This window comes from Sebastes umbrosus, chromosome 10, assembly GCF_015220745.1.
Source record: "Sebastes umbrosus isolate fSebUmb1 chromosome 10, fSebUmb1.pri, whole genome shotgun sequence".
Classification (NCBI taxonomy): Eukaryota; Metazoa; Chordata; class Actinopteri; order Perciformes; family Sebastidae; genus Sebastes; species Sebastes umbrosus.
Window position 1 is genome coordinate 19,443,615 of NC_051278.1, and position 25,082 is coordinate 19,468,696.

The window sequence follows — 25,082 nt, forward strand, 5'->3', positions numbered from 1 at the left end:
TTTTCTCGTAAAATTACGACTTTATTTTCGTAATATTACGACTTTTTTTCTCGTAAATTTATAACTTTATTCTCGTAATTTTACGACTTTTTTTCTCGTAAATTCATGACTTTATTCTCGAATTCTCGTTTTTTTTTCCCTCAGTGTGGCCCTAATACTCCGTCGTATCAAGGGACCCCTTTGAAAATGGCTATGACAGTTTTTAATCGCCAAAATTTAGAGTAACTTTGGAGCATTTTTTAGCCTCCTTATCAACAAGCTAGTATGACATGGTTGGTACCAATGGCTTCCTTAGGTTTTCTAGTTATAATTGTGTATGAAGCCGGTTTCTTCTGGCTTTAAAAAGCCCGCTACAACCTCCGAAAGATCGGTTGTGTTAATGCGTTAAAGAAATTAGTGGCATTTAAACAAATTTGCGATCACGCGTTATTATCATGTTAATAGCACTAATAAATGGAATAATTTATATAGAGATCAATTTTACAGGAACTATGATCAAATTCTTAATATTCTATTTTGTTTTTGCCATAACGTCACTACATATATCTAAATACCTCCTTGTCTACTGTAAACCCTTAAGGGCATATTCTGGCAATTTATGTCGCTTTCATAAAGCTGGGTGTTGTAAAAGAGACGCATTAAAACAAGAATGGACTCAGCAAGTAAGTCTCTCATTACACACCCCAAAGCCTTTTTAAATGCCTGCTTCTTTCAAACCTCACACCTCCACTATGTAATACAGGTTGTCAAACTCATTAATTTTAAAAGAGGTGCTGCAGCACAGCCGGTTTAAGAAAAATAAACCGTTTTTTTGAACATTAAAGCATGTAAACATGTTCTAGTAGAAACCCAAAATACAAGTATGCACCTGAAAATAAGCATGTAAGGTCCTCTTTAATATGTGATAATGAGAGGTTTTAAATCATTTTTTAACAGGACATCTTTGTTGTGTGAACTGGATGGATAACACCTTCTATGGCAACTCAGACACACATTTCAGTTTGTACGAAAAAGCTGATTTGTCATACAAGTGATACACATTGTTTTTAAAACAAATTCTAATATATTGCATGTTCTGTCCATGTCCAATAACAGGAAAAGAAGGTGGTGTACTGTGAAGTATTGTAGGCAAAACAGCTTTAAAGCAGTCCTCTGGTCGAGTTTAATATGACACCGATAAGAACATGGTCTGAAATGATAAAGGTATGCCTACTATGTCTATATTTAAACCCAAAGGAGCCTCAGCTCGTGCAAATCAGAGGCTAAGGTTCCTGCAATGCTGTTTGTCTGTAGCCACCAGTATCTGCGAACCTGGAAAAGATGAGGAAATAATGATAGACAGACCTAATAAAATAGACCACTGCCAAGAAAGAGGAATTTTTGGGCAGTCAGTTAGCTAGGAATGTGTACCCCGTGGAAGGTAATACCTCTGGTTTTGGACCAGTCCGCGGGGAATTTATCCTCTCTGAACAATATGTAACCAAGGATGAGAACAACAAAACACTCAGACACCAGCAACGGTTTCTGTTTTTGTATTTCAAAAGTTGTTGAAATTTGAAAAACATTGATAAAATCATAATATTATTAAAGCCCTGAGTGACAATTCATAGCACCAGTAATAACAGAAATGGGTGTTCATTTGGGTTTCTGCTTCAGTTTGTGGTGCCAATCAGGAACTTCTTTATTAGTCTGCAAATGAAAGAAACAGAGAGGAAAAATGATGATTAGAAAAGTATGAAGTGCATACAAGCAGGAGTTTGGATTCTTAAGATATTCTCACCTATTTGACTTTCTCATGATTCATAGATTTACACTACAGCTTATCTTTGCTCAGCCGACTGCAGTGAAAAGCTCAAATGAAACTAAATGAAAAAAATGCAATTTATGATTTCATGTCAACTCCTAGCGCTCCTTTCTCTGAACTTCTGTCCAGGCAGGTTAAGGTGGTGTGACTCATATAAGGGTGTTGCCAAGTCAGACACTTACAAACACAGTGGGTTTGGGTTTGTTTGGTGACTCTTCTTCTGTGGTCCTGGTGATACGTTTGGACTGGTGTTTTCCAGCACCAGAGGACCTGACAGCAGTTTTATCTGTTTCCAACAGGTTTAGAGCTTCTCCCTGTACGGACCGCATGCTGATCATGACCTGCTTCATCACCGCCAACTCCTGGAGAATCACATGGTTCATGAAAAAAGGGATGTGAAAACAAAGGTGAACCAATAAACAGGAATCTTTATGAGTCATAACTGCGAGTGTAATGTCGAAATGCCAGTAATCACCAGGTACATTTTGACGGAAATTCTGTATTACAAATATTTTGTATGTTTGAAATAGTATATATCTTAAGATAATACTTTTTCAACATTTTGTGAAACATTTGCTTTAAAATGTATGTTTTCAGGAATTTTTATTGCTGCTTTCCGGTGACATGTTTTGTCTGCTGAACTCCAACTATGGGACGACTTGCAATAAGCTCAACAAGCTCAAGGGGTCTGCAGGGGTGGCAGCAGGGCAGAGGGGAGGACTCTGGGCCATTTCACGGTTCTATTTATCACCCCTGAGGACATGAGCCCTGGCATGTCACACACACGCACGAGCGCACACACGTACACAAAAACACACGCGCACACCAGTGGTATCCCAAACAGCCAAGCTGAGGAACAGCTGTCTGTGACAGGGCACATACTTCAAACAGCAAACGGCTGGCTTGGGGGGGGGACATACACTCTCACGTGCATACGAGCACACGCAATCTTGAAGGAAGCGTTGCAACACAGTGCAATAACTTGTCTGGATATTAAAAGGCTGTGTATTTTAGAGCCGCTGCGATTAGTTGTTTTTATCAATTAGTTGATCAACGGAAACTTAATCAGCATCTATTTTGATAATTGATTAATTGCATTTTTCAAGCAAAAATACCAAACATCTAATGGTTCCACGTTCCCAAATGTGAGAATTTGTTGCTCCTCCTTGTCTTAAGTTATATTTAAATATTTTTAGTACGGTTGTCAGTCGATTAAAATATTTAATCGCGATTAATTACATGGTTGTCCATAGTTAATCACGATTAGTCACAAACGAATCGCACATTTTTTATCGGTTCAAAATGTACCGTAAAGGGAGATTTGTCAAGTATTTAATACTTTTATCAACATGGGATTGGGCAAATATGCTTGCTTTATGCAAATGTATGTATATATTTATTATTGGAAATTAATTAAGAACACAAAACTATGACAAATATTGTCCAGAAACCCTCACAGGTACCCCTTTGAAAATGGCCAAAGATTTTCATATTTCGCTACAGTTTGAAAAGTGGAAAAGAGAATTTGAGTTTCCACAGAACGGTTTAGCAGTTACATCATCAACCGCAGTACTCTGACCTTGTCAGACGCAGACAGCAGCCATGTGCTGCAACATGTTGGTTTCACTAATAAATCTCTATTTTCAAAGGGAGGTTTTGCTGGACTTTACTGTTCCTCAACAATCTGAAACAGCCCAATGTACTGGAATAGAATGGAAGACATTGAATGTGGTTGTCACAACTACATATGATCGTAGCTAACAAAAAAAAGAAAACGGCGAATATCTTCATCATGAGGTACCTCTCGATGGTTGAGGAGTCTCTCCAGATCGGCAGCCATGCTGTTTTTCACCTGTTGCAATGCAGTCCGTTCTTTCCTCAGAGAACTGGGGTTACACCCAAAAACAGGCAGAGACAGAGAGCACATCTCGAGTTAAGAGAAAAACACTACTGTACTTCCTGCAAGCCAATTAACTCAACATTCTAATTAATTAAAGCGTCATGGGAAACCTTTTGAACAAGTTAGTCTGTGAATCACTGATTGATGGTATATGAGATTCTTTAAGGCAGTGTTTCCCAACCTGGGGTTCGGGCCCCCCTTCGGGTGGTACCAAAGTTCACAGGGGGTGTGCCAGGATTTGTCTGCTCTGAGGTTGTCAAAATTACATTTGCACATGTATAATTAAAATCATAATAACACACTTACTTGATAATTTATACAAAAGTCTTTTTTGCTACTTAGTAGACTACATGCTGTTTAAACCCATTAGTTCTGCACAGTTGCAGATAAAGATCAGACTCCACTAATATTATTAGTATTATATTAGCCTTTCAAAAACAACATTTTCACTTTGCTCTCCTGCCCGCTGCACACAGAGGGAGGCACTGACGTCATTCTATTCATTAAAGAAAGTTGATTTATTAAAAAAAAAAGTAATTTAATACACTGAATCACTTTACGCAAATTGAGGATTTGTCATTTCTTTTAGAGTGATGACGTTAGAAAATGGAGGGGGGAGGGGGGGTAATATAAACTGTATATAGTAGATGTCCATTGTTAATTAGATTTGTTTTTATTTTGCTTTAGGTAGGGGTCAGGTTAGGGTCAACACGGGATCAGGTGTGGAGCTGTGGTATACATTATTATTTGAATGTTGAGCATTAATATAGCAGCAAACAACTATTTATTATGTAAAGGCAACAGAAATGCTCCCAATATTGCATTTAGCACCTTTAAGTATGCAAAAAATGCTGGACTATAAACCAAACATATCTAAATGGCAGCAGTTTGGTTTACTAGTGCTGTGAGTATAAATCAGTGGAATAAAACCCTCAACAGCCAAGCCATAAATTAAACACGAGTCATGAATTTCTAAAACATACTACATAATATTTTTTACAAGGTTGTTAGGCTTCTATATTGTGGGAAAAACTCTCTACAGTACTGTCCAAGTGTTCTTTCCCGGGGTTGTGAAACACACAGGCAGGAGCTTGTGATGGTGGTGCTTTAAAGCAAATCATCTTGCATCTCTTGAAACAGTGGCTTGGTAGCTTCGCCGCTGTTCACGGAGAAGTCTGGACTAAACCTTTAAACTTGTGGGTCTTATAGACTGAGATCTGCCTCTGCTGAAACACTGTTGTTGTCAGTTTTGAATATCACCAAACAAAGTGTGAATAAAATCAATACTTAAGAAGACAGAGAGACTGTAGGACATCAAGTGAGAATATGTGTCTCTGCTGTTAAACTGATAGCAGTGCATAGCCACAGGAAGACTTCAATATCTCTGTCAGATGGGGAGATTTGAGAAGCTTATTGGGATTTTAAAGGATTTTTTTTTCGCTCTGCTGCTTGCCTCAGGTGAGAGCTCAGTGGTAGTGAGCAGCAAGAGAAAACCTGCAGTCTGTCAGTTCGCATATTTCTCATGTTAAAATACAGAGGGGGGGACAGGGGAGATTTAGGTCAGTGCCAGGAAGCTGATGTGAAACGCTCACTTATTTGGCATAGACAAACGCATGCACACATGCAGCATTGCATAAAGACATGATGATGGTGTGAGAGGCACAGAAGAAGACAAAGGGAGCTAGGGATAAAGCAGAGACACCCAAGGGTGGAGAGGTATGGCCTGCTGCCATGATGAGTAAATTACAAGATACAAAATGTGATTAATAAAATAAACAAAGAGTTTGGCACAACATGAAACCTAATCACTTTCAATTAAAAAAAAAAAAATCATGCGTATTCATTTTCTTTTTCGGTTCAGTTCCTTCTCGTATAGCGTGGCGTGTTCCTCTTGTGTGAAGGAGTGTTCTGTACATGTACCTGACATCGTCCTCAAGCGAGGCGAGGCGTTCCTTCAGCGCGGCGATCTGCGTTTCCTTTTGTCTCACGGTCTCGATCAGGTAGCTATAGGGCTGCTGCGTCTGCTGTAACAGCTGGTTGGCTGCCATCAACTGTGGAACAACACAAATATGTGCAAAATTGACCAATTATAAGAGAAATGAGTTTGCGTACACGATGTCAGGGTCGACTAAGGTCCCAATTCAGTTAATAATACACCTGAGACTCTGGTCTACATTTTTTTAACGTGCTGTGCGAGTCAACGATCCGTGGAGAACTGAACGTCTGTCATCATGATGTTCATTACACTGAACATGACATAGCAATATTTCCACTTTAAAAATGACTTTACATGTGGTTAATGTTATAAAATAGAGCAATTCTGTCTGATATGTATGAATGACTCTTGAAGCAACAACCACGGCCAAAATATCCTTATCTCTGATGTCATCAGGGGTTGCTTGAGTGCCCATAAATGTGAGTTTTTATGAAGGCGTATCCAAGTTGTATCCTTTTTATTAAAAGTAGTCAGTGTACGTTCATAATCTTAACAACCTTTTTCTTGCAATCACTGTCAGAAAAGCGCCTTTATAGTTTTTTTTTTGATGATCCCTTATGTAAGAGTCAAAATGTACTGTGTGTAATACAATATTACTCAGTCAGTATCATGCAAAAAATCTGCCAAACAATTAGGGTGTTACACATTAAACCACTTTTACAGTCAGCCTGTAGTGAGTGAGTAGTACTGGGTGGGAGGGTAAGGACAATAGTTACTTAGTCAGGGCGTCTGTGTGGGTGGTTAAGTGGTTAACACCCTTCCTAGTGAATAAAAAGTATAATTTTTCACCCTTTTCTTTCACGCCTGATGAATAATGAGGCATTCCAGACGATTACCAGTCAGTCACACCTGACAGTTGAATGGCTGGCTTATTTAGTCTCAAACCTGCCTGGCCTCTCTATTCTAGCTTGCACAATCTCTCCTCTCATTGAGATTATAATAAGGAGTAAGAAAAAGAAGCAAGCGCACTGGTAGCCAGAGCTGTCGTTCTCTCAAGCAAAGCAAAAGCTCTCAACCTTATTGGATGATTTTCAGCGTCAGGGCATGAGCAGTAGACATGTGACTTCACTTCACACACAGTCACGCACAGACAAAATACACACACCCAAAATTAAAGTCTCAGCATTGCACACGATATGCCAAACACAACAAAAGCCTCAATGATTGGCCTGGTGGGTTGTTGGGAGAGTAAAGAGCGTGGCCGTCACGGTCTCTGGCACTGTTTCCCACTGTGCCAACAAGTGTGACAGGTACTAAGACAAACTCCTCGCTCTTCTCTTATAACATGAGATGTCTGCTGTCTGCTCCCAAACAACCTGTCATTTTCCTGGCACGGCTTTAAACGGAGATTCAGAGAATCAGAGACGCAGGACCATTGTTAAACTTTGTTTAAAGTCTCAAAAAAAGGCAGAGGACACTCTCATTAAGGAATCCTGAAATGTATTTGATGTGGCGACCGACCTCACCAGCTGCTAAATTCTCGTTTTTGTTTTGTAGTCTGTCTTTAAAGGTGCTAAATACGGGATTGGGAGCATTTCTATTGCCTCTCAATTGCTCTTAGCATGGTCTCTTAACACGGTGCTAACAGAACAAAAAACGGGGAAAGTTCCGACAGAAAGATAACTGTTAACGTGAGGGGGAACCGGAGGGTGGATGCTGCGCTTCCATGACGACACCGTCCATCAGCTGTAACCGCCGTATGAGAGCAGCGCAGAGCAGCGTACATAAGCTAGCCAGTGGGGCACGCTCACATGCACGAACATGCACTAAAAGGCACGCGCGATGTCAACAAAGCAAGGAGAAGCTCATATTACAACATATACAGAGAGAGTGACTTCATTCTCTGCTTAGGTAGACATTACTCCTATATATCTTTACATTGCAAATAGTTGTTTGCTGCTATATTAATGCTCTGGATATTGAATTTAGCACTTTTAAGAGAGCGTGTAATGTCATCAGAGAGAGGTAAAAACCAGTTGAAATAAATCATATGGCTTTGATAGAAGCTGTGGAATAAACATAATCTGAGTTGCTGTAGGAGACGTGTGACAGTGGGAAAACAAGTGTGTGTTGCAGGTACTGACTTGCAGTGATTTGAGTCTTGTTTTTTTTAAATGTTGAATTCAACTTTATATCATTAATGACGGTCCCCAGGCAGGCACACACCTGCATGCTGTGTGTGTGTGTGTGTTTACCTCTTCAGATATCTGTCCTGCCTGTGACTTGTGTCGCTCCAGCTCTCTCCTCAGTGACGTGTTCTGCCTCTCGAGCTGCAGCACCCTGCGGGCCAGGTGAACGCTGCACAACACACAAACACGATCACAGTTTTGGAAATTCCAAAACATGACAACACCAACAAGTTTACACTCGTGTGTACCTCCACGTTGTTTACCCCTACAGTTTATGCAACCACAGCAGTTGGGATCAATTTGAGTTTTTGGCTAAAAAAGAATGCTTCAAATCAAGTGTGGAGTGTGGAGTAAAATGCAAGCGTATTCGGTGTCACCTTTAGAAAAGAAACAAACAAAAGAAAAAACAACATGCAAAAACTAGAGACCACGTTGCGATTGAAACCAGCTGTGACGTCAAATTGGGCCGAGGGCTTCCCCAATTCCTAGCCCCTACTTCCGGTGCGATTGCTCAGACCACACCCATCTACGAAATTCAATTTGATCTCAACTACACACCTATGAGGTTTCGTGACTGCATCTTGCATTGTTGTGACGCTATTGCGGTGACTATATCTGTCCACAGACAGACAGCAATATAAACACCTGGCAAAGTACTCAAAACCTCCTCTGTGGTAGTTCCCGATACAGTAGTTGTCTCCATGACAACATTTTGCCATGATGACACATACACGAAGACACAGACTCAAGGTAAAAACAATACCAGCTAGGTATACTGCGGTTGGCGGCTGGTGACCACGACCAAATAAGTATTGGCACAAATCCAATATCTGCCTGATATAACCTGGCATTAACATGCGTCTTGGGTGATGAAGCATGCGACAGTATGATAATAATGCACTTCCTGTACTTCCTGTTGTACCGACAGGATACAATAATTGTGCAGAGAAGCCGTTTCCATGCTGCAAGTCCGAGAGACAAGCACTCGCGTCTGCCTGTCTATTCACATGAGGAGCGCAGTGAGACCCCGCGGATCCAAGCCGGATGTCAGTTGAGTAGGCGGTCCTTAACGTGGCCCAGGAAACATTCGCGTACACACTGCTAAAAGAATGTGGCCATACACTATCGTATACGGTACATTCAGACCACCTCTGAATGTGGTCTGAGCGATCGGAATCTCAATGAGTCCTCAATGCGTCTTGAGTGCGTTCAGACCTGTACTTAGAGCTGTCCACTTGTGATCGGATCACTCAAGACGCATGTTAATATCAGGTCTGAACAGGGCCAATGTGTCCTCTCCTTGAAATGTGAAGTGTGTCATGTGCTGTACCTCTGTTTTAGCCTTCTTTTGGCCGTTGTGGGAACGTTGGCTCCGTAGCCGTATGAGAACAGAACTCTCTCTGCCTCCTCTTCATTCTCAACTGTCAACAGACAGAAACACACATACGGTCTATATACATCTCCAACGTGTGGCTGTTTTTCATCTGTCCTGCTACTGTGTTAGGATTTTGTAAAAATACCAGACAAGCCTGTAGTAAAATTCTGTCGTGCTACACAACATCTTTCTATTCTCCTTAATTTCTGTTTCACTGTCACAAAGACATCAATTAAAGCTCCACAATAGCAATTACTAATTTTCCCATTATTGTTCCCTTCATCTTAATCCAATACGATGCTATCTGTTAACATTATTACACACGTTCTCTTATGCCAGACCAAGAAATTTGAAGGAAGCAGTGTGTGTTTGTTCCTGCTTTTATCTTTCTGACCTCACAGTAATGTGTGTAACCTAATGAGTACGGTTCTTACTCTCGGCAGCCTGCATGGTGACTTCGTCCAACTCTTGCTCAAGCTTTTCGTACGTCTCCAGCCGAGATGCCTGCTCGGCATTCTGAACATGCAGCTCCGCCGACCGCTTCTCTGATGATGTCTGCAGCCTGTAAAACTCCTGGGTCAGGAGCTGAGGGACAGGAGGACAGGAGAGAGAGAAAAGATAGAGAGGAGTTGGGGGAGATAGAGAGCAAATGACGGTTATTTCAGCATTGTTAACTGTGGTGACCAGTTGAATTTTTTTTTTATTTTACAAAATGATGTCAAAATAATGTTAAATAATAATATAGGACCTTTTATGCTCATAATAATGCTCATAATAAAATACCTTTGATGCTCATTTTCAGGTGCATATTTGTATTTTATATTTATACTAGCCGCTAGGCAGGTATTATGCAAATGTGTTACTTGGTGACATCACCATGTTACGGAAGAAAAGACAGGACTTCCATCGAGGCGTTTCAGGCAGTTCAGGAGCAGTGTTTCTGTGGGGGAGAGTAACTCCCTTTTGGTGTGGACTTTGGGCTTTGTAACATTGCAGTCATTTTACATGCACAAAAAACTATATAATACACAAAAGGGAAATTTTCAACCTTCAAATTGTGTTAGTTTTTTTTTAAAATTTTAAACAAAAAGAAAAATATTGTTGAAACAATATTGAAGCACTAATTATCAGCTGAAATTAAATTAAATAACATTCTCAATTTTCATTCAATCAGTTTGAAAGATTGAAATGTATTTTATGTTATTCACACTGAAACTCCTGTTAGTCTTTCAGAGTTGCTGTCATAGTAAATATGAAAAGTATAGAAGTGTACATTTACTAAAAAATGTTGACCTCTACCATTCCTCATTTTCATTACAAGCATAGACAAAAACATTCACAACAAGGCGGAAGTGAAAGGACAAGAGGAGAAAAAAAATCGAAATAAAAAAGGCCTTTTATTACAAAAATAGTTTTAAACCTCACTGTTATAAAGAACTGAAACAAAAGCAAAGCTAAACAACAAATTCCAAACCTAAACTAGCTCTTCATTCACTGTGTTTTTAAAAAGAGAAAAGATCTTCATCCTTCCCTTTTTCCCTCCATGATCATGTGCAATACATCGTTTCACCATGCATGTCCCTCTGGCGAGCAGGACAGGGTTAAATACAGGTGAAGAGGTGGACCTCGGCTAAGTGCATCCAGACATCAGGAACAATCTGCACTCAATTAACTTCTTGTATAAATGGGTGTGCTACAGTGGACAGAGATAAGAATGGAGCCACCGGACCGACATACAAAGAGAGATAGACATATTCCAGAGAGTGGAACATTAATCTTTAAGTACTACGGCTGGACTCCCTAAGTGAACAGAACAATGATTAACGCATCATTTTTGGTTGTATTCATATGATGTTTGCAGCATGTAAGCAATGTTAGTACTACTTTAGCTTTCACAATGTTACTGAGGAGTAATGAAGAACCTTGAGACTTTCATTAAAGAAACACTCAAGGTGACAATCTGCAAATCTGAGCACAGTTATATTGATTATTATTTGCTGTTGAAAATATTGAATTTGAATGAACAAAGGGGGATTTCTGAATCTGTTAATGGCATATGCACACATTTCATTATTTAATATCTATCTAAACTTCAAACCAATGAGTAAAGTTAAAGGTAGGGTTGGTAGTATTCTTCGTAAACATTTTCATTTATATTAGTTGAAATTCTCATTACATCCCGACAGCAATCAATAAATCAAATGCTCTCACAAAAAGTACTAACAATAGAGAAGTCCCGCCCCTATGAAAAAATATGTACATTGGATAATTTAAAAAATCTAGCATACTCTTGCTAGTATCTCAACATTACCAACCCTAGTTTTAATTGGCCAAAATCAAATCACGAGAGGGAGAGGCACGCAGTAATTAAGAGTGCACTACGATAGACTAGTAAATGGATATACCCCTATAACAAGTAAAACATCTTGTCCTTTTTATCTTTATGTTTAGAGTACCTCCAGTTTCTTTTGCTGTTTCTCACACTCCACCTGGCACTGGGCCAGCGCCTTCTCCGTCTCCTCCTTGACCATCTGAGCGCGCTCAGCTTCGAAGGAGTGCAGCTTGGCCTGGCTGGATAGTTCTGATACCCGGCCGTCAGTACCCAGCTGGAGCTGACGGAACCTGCATGGATGGAGACACACAGGTGGAGCGTAGACTGTTAGACACACACTTCGATCCCTAAATATGAATGTGAGTTGGTGTGTTAATAAAGTGAGATAATGTGTTTTGGTGCAGACAGATGCAGAAAGTAGCCTCAGCTCTGGGCTCCTGGTTGAGCTCAGGCACGACTGGTGGTTTCAAACATATGTTGCAGTGTATTCTTTCATATAGATACAATCACATTTGATGATATAAGCATGATGACATGTTTGTTTTGGATTTGGCAAGGAAGACCCTATTTAGCGTGCCTTGAGCAAAGAACATTTTTTACGGTGCGTTTTTATGTTCAAAGTGTTCTGTGGTGCCTGACAGCTTGGCAACTACAGTATTACTATTAGTCACCAAGCGGGAAGGCAGGTCTTCAATTATTTGGTTGCACGTATTTCTCAATGACACCTGCAGCAATGTTTGGTCTTGTTTGATCTTTCATGATTCTTGTTGGCAGCTGGAGAAACGTGTTTCAACTTAAGTGCTAGTAATTTTAGTAGTTAGTGTTCTGGTAATTAGAAAAGAAACGGAATGTATTCTCGGTTTTCAGATGACATAATTCTGGATTAAGTCAACGTCTTGTTGCATAACTGAGTGTGGATGGGAAAGTACGCACAGAACACAGAGACAGTTAAAAGCACCTTCAAACTTTCTTATGTCAATCAACATTACATTTCAAACAGAACACAAGATGAACAGAGATGGTTGATAATTTTGATAAAAGATTGATCTTTTAAGTCATTTATCAGATAATATTTCACAGAGGAAAATCCAACAAGCTGTTAAATAATAATAATGATAACAATATTTGTTTTTATAACGCAAGTATCGGACTCAGTATCAGGAAGGACAAAAAAAGCCTTCGGAACATCTCTAATTCAAACACATCCCTTTATGCTCTGGGAAATTATGAAGGGCGTTTTTCATTATTTTCAGATGTTTTACAGACTAAACAATTAATTGATTAATAACAATAATTAATCAACAGATCAACCGAAAGCTGCAGCCCTTAAAGTAAACCAAAGACAGGCGACGGTCATTGAGCCTAGTGCTCTTCCTCAGGGAGCTTTCAAGCCCCAACACACACAGACTCTATTAAACCATGGAGGTTGGTTGGATAATATTAATAACTCCCGATTACAGCTGACCTGATAGGATTTCATCATCCATAGAGCGCAGGCCTGAGCTGGGTGCTCACAGTGACAGACATGTACACATGGTCGACATTTCATGGCTTCTTGTATCAATGGGCGGCTGCGATCTAGATGCGAAGACGAAAAACGTTCCTAATAAAAACGTACTTTATCAGAGGAGTGTATAGCGAGCCACAGTCTTTCTCTGTACTTTCAAATTATAATTTATTCTAATGCCAACATTGACAGCTACAGAGCACATGACTCTGGGGCCCCCGTGAGGCAATTTCGTCACAGCAAAGTTCAGGTCTGTTGGAGAGGTGAAAATGGAAAACCATACTCAGTACTTTGTCTTTTGTTTTGAACAAGTCAATCACCGTAACTGGCCTGTTAGCCAGCATTCTGAAACAAGAGCGCTGAGATTCAAGCTGCTCCTCTATGCTACAATCATCTGACGCCATTTCAAGCCTCTCCGCCTCATTCTTTGCCCCAAAAATAGGGGCATGCGTGGGGTTAGGGGTTAAGGGCTTGTGGCTCGCATCTGTCATTGCTGGCTTGCGATAGGACACAGAGAGGGAATGTGATCGCAGCAGAGAGAGAGAGAGAGAGAGAGAGCAAGGGAGAGTGAAGTGTGCGTGTATGTGTGTGTGTATGGAAAGATCAACAGCTGGTGGTTTGGATCTGGAGAAATGACTGGTATGTAGTAGTAACCCAGGACAGGGACACTACTGCTGCTGCTGCTGCTGCTGCTGCGTGTGTGTGTGTGTGTGTGTGTGTGTGTGTGTGTGTGTGTGTGTGTGTGTGTGTGTGTGCGTGTGTGTGTGTGTGTGTGTGTGTATGTGTGAGCGTCTCTGTCTGTCTGTTAAAGATACAATATTCTAAAACAAAATCAAAAATGCTTCACTAAGTACCGAAACATGAGTGTACATTAAGACATGAAACACATTTTTTCGACATAATTCCTTTCGATATTTCCAAAATGTGTGTCTGATTAGAAAAATCTGGTGCAAATACACATCATTTGTTCATAGACAGATACGTTTGTATGCAGCACAAAAACAGGACACGTTGCAATCAGGAGGCTGACTGAAATAACTCCTCCAAAAAGAAAAAAAAATTGCCAGCTTAAAGTATGTGTGTGCATGTGTGTGCGTGCGCGCAGCAGGGCTCACAATATAGCTGTTGCAATTTCCACGCAAGATTTGAAACTTCCTACAAGACCATGACCCAGAGGCACCTTTGGAGGCTATACTGAGATGGGCATTTTTGCTTGGGGCAGAGATAGTGACAAGCAACTTGGATACAAATTATTGAGAGGATGTTTGGGAATGCTTAGAAATTACTACAAAGTAGCATTAAATTAAAATATGCAAAATCTGAAAAAAACAAAAAAACAAAAGGGCTTTGTCAATGCAACAGCTTTGTGGAGAACAAGAAAAAAATTGAAGCAAGTCTGAAGAAGCTAATTAAAATCCTTAGCCACAGTTTAAGGGGATTTCCTCAGCATCAAAATAGTCTTCAGAATTACACAGTATCCTTTCTCTCACTTAGAACTGCAACAATTTAATCGATTCGTTTTGAACTATTAAATTAATTGCCAACTATTTTGATAATCGATTAATCAGTTTGAGTAGTTTTTTAAGGGGAAAAAAATTCTCTGATTCCAGCTTCTTAAATGTGAATATGTTCTGGTTTCATTACTCCTCCATGACAGTAAACTGAATATTTTATCTGAATATAATAGAGTTGTGAACAAAGCAAGACATTTGAGGACGTCATCTTGGGCTTTGGGAAATACTGATTGACAATTCCCACCATTTACTTACATTTTATAGACCAAACAACTAATCGATTAATTGAGAAAATAATGGACAGATTAATCGACAATGAAAATACTTAGGGATGCAACGATACCGATACCGGATTGGATATCGGGACGATACTGACTAAAAGAGCTGGATCGGGTATCGGTGACAATCGGGCCGATCTATTCAATTCAGTTGTATGTTTATATACTATATACATTATATACTAGAATTTGAATTCCTGTTTAAGTTTTGACCAATTTGTTGCTGCATTAAAAAGGTTTAATGTTTAATTTTTTTTTTTATTTAAATTGATCCTGTTAATTTTGAAGATTTTTTACCAAGTTGCTGGTGTACGATTTATTATTTTAATAATAAATAACAATACAGTAAATTTATATCTATGTATTTATTTGTTACATTTTGTCTTACAAAGTTAGGAAAACGGTGTTTAAGTCAGGCCTGATGTTGCCTTACACATAAAAGAATGATCCCAGTGACTCTCACACAGTGAGGCAAACAGCTGATCAAACGCTGGTATCGGATCGATACTCGGCATCGGTCGACACCCAGAGCCAAGGTATTGCTATCGGCACTGAAAAAGTCGTATCGGTGCATCCCTAAAAATAATTGTTAGTTGCAGCCCTACTCTCACTTTGCATTAAATCTGCACTGAAAGTATTATACTCTACTAACACATTGCCATAATTACAATACAGTAACCGTAATAAATACAGCAGTGCGACCAGATGGCTCATGCCCTTAAAGTGTTTATGCAACCAGTGGAGCATTTATGATGTGGGTTGCTTCGGGATAAGTGATATTGTGAAAGTGAGATGTTTTTGTCATAATACTGCGCAGCCTTTTACCCGAAGGTAGAGGAGGAGGAGTCCTTTAAAATGTGACCGGGCCAGTGACACCAGTTGCTAGTATTAAACTGCCCTTCAGCAAACTCTGAATTCCTTTTGACCTCGGGACCCCCTCCTCCCCCAGTTAAAGCAAAGCGTTCATGTGATCTTTACTCAGAGACGGTGAACCACAGCCACCAAAGCCCTGCCGCTCCCACAACATGTGCTAATGACAGACTGCCACTGGCTCACACATCAGCATCAGAGCAACAACAAGCTCACAGCTGTCAGGGAGGTACAGAGGATCTCAAGCTGAATATAAGTTATGGTATAATAATAAATACATTTAGAACTAAGACACAGCAATGATGTAGGGATCGACCGATATGTTTTTTTCACGACCGATACCGATTATTAATACTCAAGGAGACCGATAACCGATATTTTGAACCGATATACATTTGCAGTAAAAATGAAAATCTCAGCACACCAACTCATACGGGCGAGTAATTTTTACGTTCGCTAATTAGCAGCTAAAATAAGTTTCAGTTGCACCGTCACTAACATTACTCAGAGATATAATTAACGCTACATAAATAAACACCATTATCTCGTTAACTGAATATCACTGCAACAACTGCATTATTCTGACATTTTCAGCAGTGTAACTGGGAAACTAGGCACGCTTGTCATCATATAAATAGATCATAAGATTGTGGTGTTTTTGCAACTTCAATATCTTCCGTCTTACAGAGAGGACTCGGCTCCCGCTCGCTCAACAGAGCTGAGTCTGTGTGTTTTCTCTGCACGTCTGTGGAGCGGCAGCTTTCAGTGTTGATTGGTTATTGCTAATGATGTGTAACCAATCAGATAGTGCTGTGGGCGGGACATTGAGCCAGACTGCACAGTGGAGAGCACTGACAGCAGGCTGACACAGAGAGGAGGCTGATCAGAGCCAAAGTAGCGCATCTATAAACTCATTTATTTTATCGGTTAAAGAAAATAACGATACCAATAATCGGCAAAATGACGAATATCGGCCGATAATCAGTCGATCCCTACAATGATGCCTGCTAAATTTGGCTTTGGCCACCCCCCCGCATACAACAAGCTAACACTACAGAGATGCGGAATGATGTGGTTCAACTACGTGCCGTCATATTTGGAATTCACACATGCTTGACAACAGAAAATTGCACCAAATAGTCCAGGTTGTCTTGACAGTTTAACAGATACCCTCAGGTGAAGTTCCTCTCCTTATTACAGCCTGAATGCATTCAGGAAGTAAAAGCCGCTGTTGTATGAGGTTTTTATTGGACTACAACTTTAGTTTTTAGTGTTTAACTGTCAAATGGCGATGTTTGCTAAAATACTACATCTTGTATTAATTACTTATTCATATCTAAAAGTATTGAGTGCAACTTGGTCTGCAGGTAGCTGCTGCAGATTTGAGAAATGGTGAATACTAAGAAGAAGAATAAGACAAAAGATTTTATTTTAAAAAATGAAACTATGTTAGTCATAAAGAAGCTTTTACTATACTAGGGGTGCGTTCCAATCGCCTAATAGTTCCCTGCGAAGTGGATGTGGCACAAGGTATTCAGCCATGTAAAGTAAGATTCCAAACCGTAGGGAGTAAAAATGTTCAGTTCAAAGAGAACTGTGAACTGTGTAGGGAAGAACTGAAGAACGGCTTTTCACCTCACCGCAAGTTGACAAGCATGATTACCAATCAGTTATTGCGCCTCGCTGGAGCGCAAGCATAGGGCTATGCTTGCCGCTAATGTTAACTGCGGTCGGCGTTGTGCTCTGGAGACATCGCTGTTCGCTGAATATTGCTGAGTTAAATGATAATGTTATTGATATCCAACTATTAATTCAGGGTCCCGGCAGGAGATATTCAATATTTTATTTCAATAGTGTAAAATTTCCACAGTAGCAGCAACAGGAATCCGAGGTGTTTACGTTACCAACGCACAGAGGAAGTGATGTCTGCGTTGGTGACGTTGCAGGGTGTTCTGAATGGAGGAATTTTGTAGAGGGAAGTTCCCTTAACTGGCATTCCCGGAACAGGGAGCAGGGGGTAGGGACTACTGTTTATGTACACTGTGGATCGGAACGCAGCTTATATATTGTTTACTGGCTCCCACTTTAAACCATATTAAAGGGTTAGTTCACCCAAGTCACAAAAAAAACTACTTTGTCCCTTCCTTCTAGTGGTATATACTGTATGTTTGGATTTATTTGTCCAGGTTTTGAGGGGTCTGGTTTGTTTTTGTTTTCAGCCTTTGTCCCTAAATAAAGGAGGTATTTCCTTTATGATAAACAAATACAATTCATCTGCATGGCTAGATAACACTAGAAGTGAGGAAGAAAATGTGTTTTTTGTTGTAAATCAGGTGAACTAATCCTTTGACTGACACTTCAAACTTTACTGTCTGAGTTGTTGTCAAAAGAAAAAGCAGAAAACTAAATTGTACCCACCTGTCAATGTTCAACATATATGTAAACATAGTATGATATGAACTGTATGGGCACCTGTGTGTGTGATGGATGGTAAAACTCACTGTTCCAGCAGTTGGTCATATCTGGACTGGGTGTCTCTATCAGCAGCCACTGCTCTGTCCTTCTCCAGCACCGCATTGTCTCTGGCCTCACGCAAGTTCCTGATCAAATACACGCAAATAGTACAAAGGCATCAGCGTGTTCTGGTATGACGTGCATTATAAAAAAGCCTTTATTCTTTTATTATGATGTTCTTCCTCTTCTGAAATATTTGCATATGTGTTTATTATTTCAATTGCTGCTTATGTTAGATGAGTGGTTGAAAAAAAAACCATATTGTCTTTATTAATTTTGGTGTGTGCACAATTCATCTCTTCCCTAAAACATTGCCCCAATATATAAAAACAAATGAAGACACAGCTTTCTGCAATAACATTACAGGCTACACCTGCACATGATCATTAAGAATGAACATCATGAAATGACTTCTGTTTTTAGATACACAACACCAGTGTTGAAGTCTTGTCTGAAAACTGGTCAGCTAAATAATAATCTAGTCTGAATAGCACTCGATATTTGTTCATAGTTTTTACCAACATACATACATTCTGTTTCTTTATAAAAAAAGACAGATACCTGTTCTCCCTCTCATACATCTCCCTGGACGTTCTCTGCAGATTGTCTATCTCCTGACTGGTTTTCAGCCTGATGTTCTCCAGCTCCTCTCTCAACTTGGTCTCGTACTCTGACTTGTAAAGGTCTCTGTAGAGGAAAGATGAAACTTTAAACAGACTGAATCATAATGTCGCTGGCAGATAAAACATTCAATATCAGTGTTTTGGCACAGCTTAGGTCTCCCACATTAAAAAACACTAGAACATTGGCTGTCAGTGACCGGTGTAAAACAGCAGAGCCTAACCTGGATGCTACATATTTTTCGTAGGCATCCTCCCTCGCCTTCTTAGTGTCTTCTAGTTGCACCTGGACCACAGAATCAAGAAATGAGAGCACGTTAGAAGACTCCTTCCTATCATTGAATGCTTGTTGTATTAGATGAGCCTCCTAGCTGATCAACTGTATGGACCTGCAGTCTCTCCAGGCGGTCTTCTCCATGTGCAGAGCGGACACTCAGCTCCATGTTCTGCCTGTGGAGGTACTCCTTGTCCTTCTGCAGGAGAGTCACTGACTGCTGCAATGTCGCCCCCTGGAGGCCAAGAAGAGAAAAATGACTATTAACTATAAATATAAACTAACTAACAGAATACAGTACAACCAAAGAGACTTTAAATATACGGTGAGTGTGTGTGTATGTGAGTGGAGCACCTCTTTGCCGAGTGTGTTCCTTTCTCTGGTCACTGCGGTGTGAGTCGAGTCTAGTGTCTCAAATCTTCTCTTTAACTCCTTCAGTTCTGCCTCGAAGTTGTCCCGCTCACTATAAACCACAGTGTAAAACATACATTTGAACTTGCAACATTCATATCCACAATTTAAATATAGGTGGGAAACTAGACTAGACTAAAAGTGTTCTGGAGTTTTGTTTTCATGATACCTAAAACACTAAATAATACTAAAGTAATGATGCATGCAACATTCAAAAACTTCTGCTCCGATTCTCCTTCATAAGTTCTCCGAAACTGCACTGTAGCGTTCAAATGGAGTCAAAGGTAGACGGCTGACTTAATCCCAAACTTATCCCCCACACACACACCGTTTGACAGCAGGGTAGTTGTCTCGGCGGTAGTCTCCTTCTTGTATCTGCTGTTTGGTATCGGCCAGCTCCAGGGTCAGTCTCTGGCTCCTCAACTCCAACTCAGTACGTAACCGCCGCTCCTCCTCGTAGCTCTGTGGAAACACAAACACAGAACATTTCATTACATGGTGTTTTCATATTATTAGCTACTCTGTGCAATAAGCAGGAATTCAGTAAGAATCCCTGTCAAGAAAATGTCCACAAGCATCTCACTGCATGCTGTCTTAACAGTGTCATATAGTCCCTGACGATTCTATAATAGCAAATTCATGCAGTGAACATCACATCCTTTTTCTCGAGCGCTCTTGAGCTGATGGGTAATTTAACTGCTGGATGTATTTAAGTGGGGGAAAAAAAATAAACTGTAACATCAAGCACCTGTTCAGTAGCACCGTCTAGATACTCTGTGGCATTCAAACGACGCTCATTCACTCTCAAAGGGTCTCATGATTGTCACTGATTCTTACCCTGCCTTCTGTGCTACTTCATTATCTCATCAACGTGTCATTAACTGTATGTCTACAGGGCTACTGCTGACTTGATTGACTGGATGGCATTTTTTTGTAAATCACACCGCTCTCATTCTAAACACTGCAGGTTGTGAAAATTACCATTTCGAGGTTGAGTAACTGACACGTCTAGCATTAACGTTTCAGGTGGCTTACGTGTCTCGTGCCTGTTCACATTTAGGTTAAAGGTAACTGCACCTCTTGAACCTTTCTGCATTCTTCATGACTATGCTTTCTAAATATGTGACTCGACACCTGGAGGAGAGAGTGGTTGTTTAAAGTGCGTTTGTTCTTGAGCATTTAAAAAAAAGCAAAAAAATGCAGCTGATGATTGGTATTCTGGATTTATGAAACACATGAAAAGGCTGCAAAAAGCAGGGCATTGTTGATGATATGCTGTTCAACAGTTATGTTTATTTGAACTGTACACTGTACACACAGTCTATGATTTCAACAGAGATGAAGTAGAAATAAAAAATGGTGATGGAACATAAAGAATACAATGCACGAGTGAGTGAGATAAAATGGGTCAAAACATGTAAACTCGTACAGAAAGATGAGAGAATGCAACACAGAGGTGTAGTAGAAGCAGAGACAGTACAGAAAGGAGATGGTGCACTGGGAGTCAGTTTCCTGTATCTGTGTCACGTGGGTTTTCCCCACTGCCCCGCCCTTTTAAGAGACTAGCGACAGGTCCTGAGTCTATTAACTCTAATGGAAAAAGTGAACACAGATTATGACCGAATCTTTCGCCCCATAGTCACCAAAATAAGTATTGGACTAGGAACTGGAGGGGTGCGACCCCTAAAGAGGGCCCAGAGTTATAAAAAGGCGGGCATGGCGAGGCTAAATATTAACGATGCATGGTTCTGCACTGGCCTGTGGGGGGGCTTGATACAAGTTTTTAACTGCAAAGGGGGGCCCTGCAGAAAAGGTTTGGGAACCACTGACTGGACTAAGGCTGACCCGAATGCTTCGGAGCTTCGACTGTTGCCATGGTAATCGACCTCTAAATCAGTATTCGAATGCTTTGTTTTTTGTTTCGCTTGTTTTTTCATATATAAGTATGTAATAATAATGTATAAATCACAAAATAACCCATGAAGTAAGAAATAATTCCACATCATTATTCAATATTAATATTCAACATTAATCATTATTAGTGATTCTCAGATGGATATCGCTGTTTGTTGTGTGTAGAGGTGTGTGTGTGTGTGTGTGTACAGTAGTGCGGCAGCGGCACGGTCCCGGATACAGAAACGGGGGAGATGGACACAGACAGACAGAAGAACATGTCAGCCTGCTGCGCCGCGCCGCAAAGCTTTGAATACCTTTGAATATTTCTCACCGAAGCTTCGAAGCCCAAAATATGATATTCGTGACAGCCTTATATTGGACCATCGTCATCTTTGTTATAGAGCATCTTTGGTACAAGCTTGTGTATGTGTGCCGTACCTCCATCAAAGCCCTCATCTGGGTTCTGTGTGTATCCAGGTCTTCAGTCAAACTGCCTCTCTTCACGCTGAGCTCAGCCAGCTGAACCTGCAGAGGAGTCACCACCTCGTAGAAACGCATCTAAACATACAGCGCAGAGAAAGGGTCGCCATTTCAGCTTCATCATACATGTTACTGTATCATATCTTGTCTTTCTGTTTCAACAAGGTGCTGTAGAGATCAGGGCAAGCTCCCATATACTCACAGCTATGTATTCCTGTATAGAGATTCTGTCGTCAGGGAGGTCGCGGAGCTCCTGGTACCTGTCCTGGGAGATGTCTAGGTCCCTGAAAGACCTCCGCAGCTCTCCAGCCTTCTCACACAGCTGCCGGTTGGTCTCCTCCAGCTGCTGCTGCCTGAGCAGGATGGCCTCCATCTCTTGCTTACGCAGAGCCTGCTGCTTCCTGGTGATGACAATCTTTGTTAGCACATTCGTGCTTACCAGATAAGTGACGGGATAGATAATTTAACACAGGTAGAGTTATCCTGGTTAAAACCTTTTTCATGCTTCAAATACATATTGCTATTCAAGTTTTCATATTTTCTAGATCATCTTAAAAGGTGCAGTGTGTGGGATCTGGCGGCATCTAGTGGTGAGGTTGCAGATTGCATCCAACTGAAGCTTCTCCCTTGAGCCAAGCGTGTAGGAGAATGGTGGCCGATGTGAAAGCGAGAATCGCCTTATCTAGAGCCAGTGTTTGGTTTTTCCGTTTGTCCAGTAAGATGTGTTTTCTAATTGTGGCTAGACCAGATGACTGTCAAAACACGACTGTAGCTGTAGAAAATTATTGAAAACAAAAAATATGTTAAATGAGAAACAATCAAGTATGAATTGCTCAAACTGTGTATAAATTTGTCAGTTTTTCTGCACTTTCATCATCCTTTTCAAGAGTTATTTCTTTTCTTAATAAATATACATAGTTCAAAACAACAAAAATCAACAACTACAGTGGCCTGGCAGTTTTCCTAAAGCATATTTCACTGTCCATCGCCACCTCCACTTTTTTCTCACCTGTTGTCCTCTTGAGTCAGTTTCAGCTGGCTGTCCAGTCTCAGGGCCAAAACTTGCTTCTGATGTAGAGCATCATTCAGCCTCTCCTCCAGCTCCTCAGTCTGACATATAAAACACATGCATGGAAACAATCACGGGGGTTATTCCGACAAATAAAATGTTGGAAATCTGTCTTTGTCAGGTGGGCATATGTAGCTACAAGTAACTCGTGCCTCTCATAATGTGAGAATAATATGATATATGAGGCACAAGCTGGGGATAAGTTACACCCACATATCCACATAAGCGGATGCTGTGTATTGTATACATGTATATATGTCTATATATATGTATATGTGGTATGCAGTGTGCGCATGCTGTGCAATGTGCGTTGTATGTATGTGTATATATATATGTGTATGTATATATTGCATGTTGTACTGCATGTGCATATTGTATATTATAAATTGTATATTATAAATAATAATTTGCGCATATAAGAAAAGATAACAAATAGTCAATATGATTAATAAAAAATAAAGAAAAAGAATGATCAAACCAACAAGTGGACAGTCAGAAACAAGTAGTATTTACATACAATGAAAAGCATAAGAAAAACAAATTGTCAAACACTTGATGCCTTAATTTACATATTTGAAAAGGAGTGAGAAGAAATATAAACTTATTTAATCCCACCCCTTCTCCATAAGTAAATTATTAATTATTAACCAGCTTCCTCATTGAGCCATACATATAGTCTAATTAAATTTTTCTAACTATAATTATTATTATTTATAATTATTACCTTTAATCTGTGTCACACAGAAATATAAATTCATTTCTGATATAATTATCCTTATCAAAATATAAATGTATCAATCCAGAATACCAATTCATTACTTATAATATAACTTAATCACAATACCAAGTCATTACTTACATATTTAACTTAATCATATTGACTTTTGTTATCTTTTCTTATATGCACAAATTATTATTGATAATATACAATTTATAATAGACAATATGCACATGCAATACAACATGCAATACACTGTATACATACACATATATTTTTTATTTTTTTGTATTCTACATAATGAAATGAAATCTCTCTCCTCCTCCTCCTCCTCCTCTCTACCTTGGCCATGTGGTCAGCCTTCATGTTGTCTATGATGAGTGTCTTCTGAGACATCTCTATCTTCAGCAGCTGGACGTTGTGCAGCAGCTGCTTCCTCTCGATCAGCTGGCGGGTCACCTTCTGGGATCCGTCCCGCTGCTGCTGCTGCTCGTCGGACGAGGAGATGTCCTCGGTGGTGGGCACGGTGGTCTCCAGGCTGATGTCCTCCGACTCCAGGTCCAGGGAGCTGGACGCGTTGGCTGCTGTCGGCCTCAGCTGTTGCTTCTTGGGAGGCATGTTTGTGTTGTTGTGGTCAAAGCTAGATAACGTTAACTAGCTACAGTTACTGTAGCAACCAGAACAAACCCGCACTGAACACCAGTCTAGTTAGCATATATCGCTTCAAACAGACTAGAAATGTACTCATAAAGTAAAGTATAATATACCGCTACACCCCAAAACAGTGTTAAAGTGACACCCCGGAGCTGACGGAGTGTTTTTATGTTTAAGGGTCCCGCTTCAAGCCGCCTGCTAACCGCCAACAGGCTACACAACGATGTGTTGGTTGCGAACGAGCCGGTTCTAAGAGCCGGTTCAAAGAGCCGGTTCTAAGAGCCGGCTCTTTTAAGTGAACGATAAGAGCCGGCTCCCGTCCGAGAGACGTTTTTTTTTTCTTTCTTTTTTCTTTAAAGGGAATATTTGTAACTTTCAGAAATGCTTCTTAACAGCGACACCTGTGGCCGTGAAATCAACGAAAGTCAGCGTCGGGCTCGCGCTTGCTCGCTCTCAATATACCTGAACGAGCATCGCTCAAAACAGTGAGGCGACACAAGTCAGCTAAAACCACAATATCACTCTATATTTCAGCTGCTTGGCAGTAATGTTAGCTGACCAGACGAAGGTCTCTCCATGAACATGATTTAGATCTGATCCTAGTGTTGGCTTTTCCTGCCTAAGTGCAGGCTGAAGCAGCGGGGCTCTGCAGCGTGTCTCCCTGCTCTCTCCTCCCGCAGCCGGAGAGAGCAGAGGAGACACCGGCACCCGGTCGGTAACGAGAGGGTAACGTTACTAGCT

The 25,082-nt window shown here is 40.4% G+C and overlaps 1 protein-coding gene across 1 annotated transcript; it reads right to left on the minus strand.

The window, feature by feature from the left end:
- Window positions 1–1,516: 1,516 nt before the first annotated feature.
- pibf1 (progesterone immunomodulatory binding factor 1) lies at window positions 1,517–24,571 on the minus strand. Its single transcript, XM_037783334.1, has 18 exons — window positions 24,030–24,571; window positions 22,910–23,010; window positions 22,103–22,301; window positions 21,859–21,978; window positions 19,853–19,986; window positions 19,468–19,576; window positions 19,229–19,348; window positions 19,064–19,125; window positions 18,781–18,906; window positions 18,207–18,305; window positions 11,661–11,826; window positions 9,639–9,789; window positions 9,160–9,250; window positions 7,896–7,998; window positions 5,625–5,755; window positions 3,606–3,690; window positions 1,987–2,166; window positions 1,517–1,689 (listed from the first exon to the last, which is right to left on the minus strand). Exons 1-18 carry the CDS (start codon window positions 24,303–24,305, stop codon window positions 1,636–1,638), a joined length of 2,307 nt encoding a protein of 768 aa, XP_037639262.1. The 5' UTR covers window positions 24,306–24,571; the 3' UTR covers window positions 1,517–1,635.
- Window positions 24,572–25,082: the final 511 nt, after the last annotated feature.

Coding starts and splice junctions, on each gene's coding strand:
- pibf1 (XM_037783334.1), bottom strand. CDS start 24,305: ATGCCTCCCAAGAAGCAACAGCTGAGGCCGACAGCAGCCAACGCGTCC. Junction 21,979..22,102: donor CTATACAGGAATACATAGCT/GTGAGTATATGG, acceptor CTGTATGTTTAG/ATGCGTTTCTACGAGGTGGT. Junction 18,306..18,780: donor ATGTATGAGAGGGAGAACAG/GTATCTGTCTTT, acceptor GTATTTGATCAG/GAACTTGCGTGAGGCCAGAG.